Source organism: Vigna unguiculata, chromosome 1 (assembly GCF_037176805.1).
Source record: "Vigna unguiculata cultivar grain cowpea cultivar isolate G323 ecotype 2 chromosome 1, ASM3717680v1, whole genome shotgun sequence".
NCBI classification, from domain to species: domain Eukaryota; kingdom Viridiplantae; phylum Streptophyta; class Magnoliopsida; order Fabales; family Fabaceae; genus Vigna; species Vigna unguiculata.
In genome coordinates this window covers 26,830,351-26,840,187 of record NC_140792.1, presented here as the reverse complement: position 1 = coordinate 26,840,187, position 9,837 = coordinate 26,830,351, and the positions used below count along the sequence as shown (strand labels likewise).

General features: G+C 33.8%; 1 protein-coding gene across 1 annotated transcript; it reads right to left on the bottom strand.

The window, feature by feature from the left end:
- Window positions 1-321: 321 nt before the first annotated feature.
- On the bottom strand, window positions 322-867 carry LOC146888823 (uncharacterized). The gene has a single exon (XM_085666398.1). The coding sequence runs from the start codon at window positions 865-867 to the stop codon at window positions 322-324; it is 546 nt and encodes a 181-aa protein (XP_085522524.1).
- Between the last annotated feature and the right edge of the window lie 8,970 nt (window positions 868-9,837).

The window sequence follows — 9,837 nt, the reverse complement described above, 5'->3', positions numbered from 1 at the left end:
CATGTTCTTCCCGTGTCCTCGAGTAGATAAGAATGTCATCAATGAAGACGACAACAAACTTATCCAACCAAGGTCAGAAAATTCTATTCATGTAATCCATGAATACTGCCGGTGCATTCGTCACTCTAAATGACATCACCACATATTCGTAGTGACCGTATCGTGACCTGAATGTCGTCTTTTGCACATCCTCTAGCTGCACTAGAATCTGGTGGTATCCCGACCTCAAGTCGATTTTAGAGAACACCCTTGCGCCCTTCAACTGGTCCAGTAAGTCTTCTATCCTTGGCAGTGGATATTTATTTTTAATAGTCAGCTTATTCAGCTGCCTATAATCCACACATAGTCGTGAGCTCCATCCTTCTTCTTCACTGACAAGACTGGAGCTCCCCAAGGTGACGCGCTCGATCGAATGAATTGCTTCTCCACTAATTCCTCAATTTGCTTCTTGACTTCTGCAAGCTCAGTCGGTGTCATTCTGTATGGAGCCATAGACACTGGACCTGCACCAGGAATGAGATCAATGGTGAAGTTAATGTCTCGACTCGGCGGCAACCCTGGCACTTCATCTGGAAACACATCCGCATATTCGTTAGCCACCGGTATAGATTGGATCACCTCCGCAACACTTTCCTTTTCTGGCTTGGCCACCACCATAAAACACACAGCCCCTCCTTGCAGTTCTTTCAACACATGCTGAGTCGATATCAACTCCAACCCTACATTTTCTGGGAATACCAAACTGCGCCGTCCACAGTCAATCATGATGTGGTTGTTAGACAACCAGTTCATCCCCAGTATCACGTCCAGTCCCTCCAAAGGCAAGCACACCAAGTTCACCTTGAATCTGCGACCTGCCACTTCCATTGAACAACCGACGCAGACTGAACTGGTAGCCACCTGACCCGAGGAAGGAGTTGAAACAAGCAACTCACACCCCAAGTCACGTTTCTCCAAGCTCAATCTCCCCACACATGCATTAGATATGAATGAGTGTGTTGCTCCAGAATCGAACAACACTAACACTGAATGACCCAATAATAAGCAAGGCTCAAGTATAAGATTACCTAACTAAGTCGCCTCAGTAGATGTCATGGCAAAAAGCCTTCCAGTTGCTCGAGCTCGTTCTGTTGGTGAGGCTACTGCTGGTTTCTTCGCACCAGGGCTCTTCTTCTCAGGGCAGTTGTTAGCAAAATGACCCGGTTTGTCGCATATGAAGCACTTGCGACGGTCACCGGATCCCCCTACTCCACCGGTCAGTTGTGGATAATTTCTCTTCAAATGAGGTCCGCCACACTGATAACAAGTGGGACCCCCAGATGTTTGTGGCCGGCTGTACGGCTTCTTCAATTGTCGCGCCTCTGCGACATTCTTCTGATGTCTACTCACTACTGTGCCAGGGCCCTTCTCCAGATGCTCGACACTCTTGGCCTGTTCCACTAAGACGGGAAATCTCCTCTCTCGTAAAGGAGTCACCACCTTCTTAAGCTCATGTTTGAGTCCTCGCTCAAACTTCAAACACCTCCACTCTTCTATCATAATTTGTGAAGAAAATCTCGCCAGATGCTCAAACTTATTCACGTACTCCTGCACTGTCATGTCTCCCTACTACAGTGCGAGGAACTCTGCCTCCCTGTCCTGTCTGGCTATGTCTGGGAAATATTTCTCCAAGCGCGTCCTGAAGCTAGTCCACTCCACCTGTTCATCTCGGGTCTGTATCTGTTGTTGCATACCTGCCCACCAGTACTCAGCATCACCATTCAGGAGGTAGGTGGCAAAAAGGAGTTTCTGCTCATCCGCGCAACTCATCACCGTGAATATCTTTTCACACTTGCGAAGCCAGGCCTCCGCTTCATCAGGAGAGGCTTTGCCAGTGAACTCAGCTGGCTTTGCCAGGAGAGGCTCCACAGTTGGCACCCTAACTGGTGCAATCGTCGCCCTAGGCTGTGCTGCTACCGGTGTCTGCATCGCATCCACCATCCGGTGGATAGCCTCAGCGATGTCATCAGCACCACTACTTCTCCTCCTCCTGTTAGCAGCCATAGCCTAGATACGCCACATCACAACTGTTATAAACCAGTCACCAAGTCAAACAAAACCACTCACACCTTTTCAACATTCAACACAAACATACAACAAATAATCACATCGATAAGCTCACTCCCCACTAGCCCAAAAAAATTTTAAAAATATTTTCAAAACTTTTACTCTGATACCAATTGTAACATCCCTAAGGAATATTACTGATTTTAAATAAATAAAATTCGAAAAAAAACCAAAACCGCATTTAATATAGACTATTTCCCAAAACACGGGAAATTTAAAACTTTAATATATATAGTCATAAAACCAGGAGTCCATAATTCATAAAACTGAAATTTGATGGCTCCCATCAGGGTTACATAATATTCATAAAGCTAAATAATAGACATATATATATATATATATATATATATATATATATATATATATATATATATATATATATATATGCAAAATCCCCTGCTAGCCCTCTCTCCAAGTCTAAGCATCTCCTGGCCCACCTATCACATCATCTGCTCCTGGATAACAAGTTATCTGATCATCATCACACACACACAAAAAGGGTGAGCTATGCACAATATATATAAACCAAACATGAATATAAATATGTTTCCCAACCCAAAATAACATAATTAAAATTCTCATACTTTCCAAATCACCCAACCATGACCCCATAGTCCTTCATGAGTCATATGCATGAACTAAGTCACCATACTATGGATTCCTCGCCCATCACAGTTCCTTGCCCATCATGCAACGAGCACATCCCAGACCCCTATTGGACTTAGTCCTTCAAACCCACATAGGTTTTCTTTACCCCTTCACATTCATACCACAACTAATAGTTAGCAAAAATAAAGCTTATTCTTTGCCCATCAAGGTTTGAACCCGTGACCTCCCACACATAAGGCCAAAGCACAACCACTATGCCAATTCACATTTGGTGATACCCTCCAATCAAAAATAGTTTACACATAATTAAAATTAATAATAAGACAACAACACATAATTGGCATACATAGGACTCAAAACCAAGTCCTCTCACACAATCAAAGTACTCTCAACCATTTGAGCTAGCACTTTTTCCACGTCACATCAACCAACAATTAATTCCATAAAGGCTCTTTCTACTCGTATTTATTAATTAATTAATTATTTAATTAATTAATTTTCCTAGGTCTTACACACTCAGCAGAGAAAAAAATCAAAAGGTATTCAGATCTTAGAGAAGAAGAAAAGATCCGCCAGAGTCAAAAACTTTCATTACCTTTATTGTTGTCTTCAAAGAGTGAAAACTTCAAAGCTTTAACCTTTATTGTGTTCTTCAAATATTTCATTTATCTCCCAGAAAACATTCATTCATTAGAGAAAAAAAATCAAAAAGTATTCAAATCTTAGAGAAGAAGTAAAGATCTGTCAGACTAAAAAACTTTCGTACCTTTATTATCGTCTTCAAAGAGTGAAAACTTCAAAGCTTCAACCTTTATTGTGTTTTTCAAATGTTTCATCCATCCTCAGAAAACATTTATTCATCAAAGGAAAAAAGCATAAAAAACATTCATATTTTAGAAAAGAACAAAAGATCTGCCGAAGTCTAAACTTCAAATATTTCATCCATCTCCCAAAAAACATTCATTCAATGGAGAAAAAAAATCAAAAAGTATTCAGATCTTATAAAAGAAGGAAAGATCCACCAAAATGAAAAACTTACATACCTTTAAGTGGTTCTTGAAAGAGTTAATCAGTTGGTTTGAAAATGAACAACTTGTGAGAACACGATGGAGAGTGTTGTGGTTGACGGACGTGTTGGGTTTGGTCAGTTGATGAACAACTTCTTCGATCATAATTAAGAGTGGTGTGGTTAACGGTGGAATGAAGTTGACAGAGAGGTGAAAGGAAGCCGGTATGAAAAAGATGAAATTGTGAGAGAATGACATAATGGTAGGTTTAAGTCGAAAGAATTATTTTGTGACAAAACTTAAAGTTTTTGTTTTTGATTTATTTTTAAAACTTCAAAATTAAGAGAGAGTGACACGTATACATTCTTACTTGTTGTACAAATAAAATTTTTGAATAAAAATGGTTCAGAAATATTAGTTTATTAAAAAACTTGTCATATTGTTAATTCTTAATTGTATACAATATTAGATTACATGTTGCATTAATATAGTTCAGCTCATTTTTAATATATTAGACTACTATTTTATTCTTTTTAATATTATTATCTTTAATATAAAGAAACCAATAACAATCACGTAAACATACATAAATTGATCAATCAGACTCATTAACTTATTAAAAGGAAAATCATTTTATCTTTTCTAATATTTCTTTCTTTAATATTAACAACCAACTTAAAAATAAATTTGAATATTGTTTTTCTTTTCTTTCAAAATTTGAATATTTTAATTCCCCAACAACCACGTAAACATATATAATTTAGATAATATTTATTAATAATATTTTAGTTGTAATATAATTTAAATTAAATTGTAATAATATTATATATTTTTTAATATAAAATAAATCAAAAAATAAAAACGTCTTGCATTCTATATTTTTAAAATAAATCTAGTCGACGTATCTAAATAATAATGTTTATGTATATATATAACATTTATCATTATTATTTATTGTTGTTATTAAGCTAAAATACATTTTTGGTCCCAATTTTCGTCAAGTTTTTTCAAATAAGTCCTAATTCTAGTTTTGTGTTCAAATAGGTCCCAATTTTTGTCAATTGTGTTCAATTGGGTCCTTTTTTGCTAACACCGTTTAAATTATTAACGACCATGAACAGTGACTGTCACGTGTCACTTCGTGGTTTTTTTAAATTTTATTTTATTTTATTTTTTATTTTTTTTTAAATTTTTTAAAATGTACACGTGTCAACCCAGGAGCGTGCCACGTGTCACTTCGTAGTTTTTTTGAATTTTTTATTTTATTTTTTTTGAAATTTTTTTGAAATTTTTTTAATTTTTTTTAAATGTCCATGTGTCAACTCAGTAGTGTGTCACGTGTCAAATTCAATATTCTATATTCAATTTGGTCTCTATATTTGTTATTTTTGTTCGATTAGGTCCCAATTTTTGTTAATATTAACTAATTTGGTCCCTATCGAAGATGTGACCAAATTTAATTTTTATATCAAAGTTATAATGATGTGAATTTTAATATATTATATAAAAATATTTAATAAAAAATGTGAATTTTAATATAAAAATTAAATTTGGTTTTAATTTGGAGAGAGACCAAATTGGTTAATGTTAACAAAAATTGGGACCTAATTGAACAAAAATAACAAATATAAGGACCAAATTGAATTTAGAATATTAACTTTGACACGTGGCATGCTACTGGGTTGACACGTGGAAGTGACATGTGACCAAATTTAATTTTTATATCAAAGTTATAATGATGTGAATTTTAATATATTATATAAAAATATTTAATAAAAAATGTGAATTTTAATATAAAAATTAAATTTGGTTTTAATTTGGAGAGAGACCAAATTGGTTAATGTTAACAAAAATTGGGACCTAATTGAACAAAAATAACAAATATAAGGACCAAATTGAATTTAGAACATTAACTTTGACACGTGGCATGCTACTGGGTTGACACGTAGACATTTAAAAAAATTAAAAATTTTAAAAAAATTTAAAAAAAAATTCAAAAAAACCACGAAGTGACACGTGACACACTCCTGGGTTGACATGTGTACATTTAAAAGAAAATTTAAAAAAAAATTAAAAAATTAAAAAAAAATTAAAAAAGTAAAAGTAAAAAAATTAAAAAAAACCACGAAATGACACGTGGCAGTTACTGTTTATGGTCATTAATGATTTAAACAGTGTTAGCAAAAAAAGACCCAATCGAACAAAATTGACGAAAATTGAAACTTATTTAAACACAAAACCAAAATTAGGACTTATTTAAAAAAACTTAGACGAAAATTAGGACCAAAAAGATATTTTAACCTTGTTATTATTTATTATAACCTATGTTAAAGTCGGTTAACCTCAGATACCTGGAGAAGGTATGTATGAATTGCTAGTTTTGTTTTTCTTTTTTTGATGGTTGTGGATTTTTTCATATCTTGGATTCTGGAATAGAGGCTTTGAGAAAACACACTGTGGCAAAAGGCTATTTTTGTTTTCTGTATTTTTATAATTTCAACCTGTGTTTTCGTATTTAATATTTTAGAATGCATAATTCAAAATATAATTTTTTATATTTTAGGTTGTATATTGCGAAATATGAAATAAAAAATATATATTTTACATGGTATAATACAAAATTTATATTCTAAATTACATAATCTAAAATGCTATAATTTATAAAGGTACACTAAGAAATATATGAAGGTGCAGGAAGAAACCTGTGAAAAATAGTTTATAAGAAAAAAAAAAACTTTCTATAACTATAAGGTTGTTTTTAAATCTCAGAAAACACATTTTAGAAAAATTGAATCACTCTTTCGGAATAAGGAATCCAAAGACTTTATGTAACTGAACTCGTGCAAAAATTCCAGGAACCAATTGTCAAAGGCTATTTCGGAATAGTTATTCCACATTATTGACCATTCTCAAAAATAGATTTTCACCTCAAGTGTTCCAAAGCTTAAAAGGTTGAATAGGTATTTAATGCGATCTCTTAATTTACTCTCCATTTTATTGTATGCAGTTTTTTTTTCGTGAAATTTTACTCTCAATTAAATTTTTAATTTTTGAATTTAAAAAAAATGTCCACCTGTCAATCCCTTCTCCACCATCCACCATCCACCTCTCATCACCATTGTCCCCTTTCTTCCTTTCTTCCACATTCCACCCATTTTCTTCTTTCTCCCTCTCTTCTCCACTATCTTCCAAAACTTGTATCACATTGAGAGGATTGAAGTTTGGGAAGAGAACCAAATAAATGTACCACATAATCATTTCAAATTTAAATTCATCATATAAAATTTCTCTCTTTAGGTATAAAGATAGATATAAAATTTCTCTCTTTAGGTATAAAGATAGATAAATAAATAGATATATGTAAATAACACTTGAATAGATAGATTGATGAAATTAATGGATAGATGTTTTTAATTTAAATGTAGATCATTAAAAACGTAAACACAAACAATGACAAATTTACTATTTGTAAAATGATATAAAACAACAATCAATTATCATTAGTATCATCCTCGTCAATATCATTATTTTATTCATTGTTTATTAAATAAATATTCACATGATCACTTTCTTCTATTTCATCATCAATAACTTTCATATATTCAATGAAAAATCATTTTCATTATCTCATGCATATTATATATATATATATATATATATATATATATATATATATATATATATATTAGATTAAGATAATGTCTATATTTTCTCGACAAACTTTATTTATATTTTCCTCAAACATATCATAATAATATTAACCTTGTGTTTAGATGAGGGATTTCAACAATTTCAAGAAATTGAAACACGTACTATTTGAATTACTTACAATTGAATTCTCTTCATTTCTTCAATAGTTTGTTTGGATGGAATAATCAAAATATCTCGGATTTCAATTTTCTTGTTTGGGTAAAGTGATTTGGTTTCTATTTTAAGGTAAACTCAAATATGTCCATGAGCCCAAATTGAGTTAGTTGGACCTTCGATTTAGGACGACTCATCTTAACGTTCGATCTTGATTGACTACAACAAATTTGACCTCGGGTAACTACCCAATCTTTAGCCCGGGTTAACTCATCTCGGTCTTCAACTAAGGTTAGTTGATTTCAACCTTTAGTCCATGGTAACTTGACTCAACCTTCAGTTCGAGCCCACTCGACTGAACTTCAACACAAGCACACTTAGCTCGACCATTGACGCGACACAACTCGGTTCGACCTTCGGCCCAAGCCGTCTTGGCTCGACCTTTAAATGGGGTTGAATAGGTCTAACCTTCGACTCAAGCTGGCTCGGCCTGACCTTGAACCCTGGTTGTCTCGTCTCAACATTTGGCCTAGTCGACTCAGCTCCTTCAATTTATGCCAAATAAGCTTGATCTTCGATTTATGACAAATCGGTTTGACCATCAATCTACACCAAATCAGCTATTGCTTTCGACCTTTGCCAACTTGGCTCAACACATGATCTAACCGAATCGACTCGAACTTTGACCCAGACCGACCTAGCTTGACCTCCAGCTTGGGTTAATTCCACTCGAACTTCAACTTTGGCCAAATTGACTTGACTTCAATCTGGGCAAATTCAACAGAGTCTTCAACTTGGATTGACTCGATTGAGCCTTCAGTTTGAGCTTACTCGATTCACCCTTCGTGAGTAGAGTGTGAGTGGGGGGAAAAGAAGTGGAACTTCAAAATTCTTATACTTTTAAGGGCATTTGATTTTTTATTTTATCAAATTGAAATACATTTCAAAATCTTTAAATTTGAACTTCTTTCTATTTACTTTATTCAAACAAGTCATTTTAGTGTAAATAAATTTAAAGTCTTCAAATAAATAAATTACCCTGTCAAATTACCTCGTTCAAACAATATTGAGTTTTCTTACAACTAGTGAGTTAGGATCTTTATGCTGGCTAACTTTGACTCTCCTGTCCCTTATCCTTGCCATATTTGTGACAAATAAAAGAATAAAGATAAGAAAATACAAATGTATTTTAAACTTCAAAATTTGAAATTAATCAATATGGTAATGCGTTTAAATTTTGAAATAGTCAGTATGAGGGTGCATTCTGGAGTGCTTAATCGAGAAATACATTTCAGATTTCTCATTTTTGTGAGAATGTTTGAATTGTTCAATTTGGGAGACCATTCTAGATTGTTACACACAACCATCCGTAAAACTATCCAGATTCTTAAATTTGTGAGACCATTCTAGATTGTTATACATAACCATTATATGCATTTCTGGATAGTTCAATCTAAAAAACATTTTTGAATCATGTAATAAGTAAAAGCTTTCTGGATTGTTCAATTTGGAACATCAAATCCATTCTTCTAGTTCCAAAATTGTTGATTCACATAAGACTTTCAGATCACATAATTTAGAAACTTAAAAACCACTCAATTTGGAGTCTCCACGAGAAAACCATAAAATGCAGTGGCATAACGATATCAACACAACTGGAGAAAGATGACAACTTGCAAGGATGACACAATGGTGTCGATGGTTGAAGGTGACAAAGACATGATTGGTAAGAAGGTGGAAGAGGGAATCAAAAATAGGTCACTTTTTACATGCATAAAGAAAGGGGTATTTTCAAAGGTTTATACAATCGATAATGCATGAGAGTGAAAAAAGCAAAAGCCTCCAAAATTTTGGTGTGCTTGAGCTGATATCACTAGGAGTGGCTCCAAATTGTAAGCTTCCAAGCAATATAATTATCTAAACCTCCAAGACAGTGTAAACTGCAAAATTGGGTGGATAGTTCTTGACATTCTGTACGCTATTTTAATAAGTTATCCCAATTCAGTATAGTCAAACAGATAACAACACATACAATGAATCCAGGTATGTCGACAAAAGCTAAATATATTGTTTGAGATATAGACTTGACATAAAATTTAATGATCCAATGGTTTCTGGGATAAACGGCTTCTCTTCTATTTTGACATCTTTCTGTGCCAGCAAAACCATGGAATGATAAAGTACATCAGCCATCTCTGAAGCAGTACGTGACTTGTCCTCATTATTCCCTAGTGTTTGACACAACTCATTTGCCTCTTCCATGCAAGTAGAAAGATAGAGTTACAATCTGAGATCATAAACAGACAATCTT

Coding starts and splice junctions, on each gene's coding strand:
- LOC146888823 (XM_085666398.1), bottom strand. CDS start 867: ATGGAAGTGGCAGGTCGCAGATTCAAGGTGAACTTGGTGTGCTTGCCT.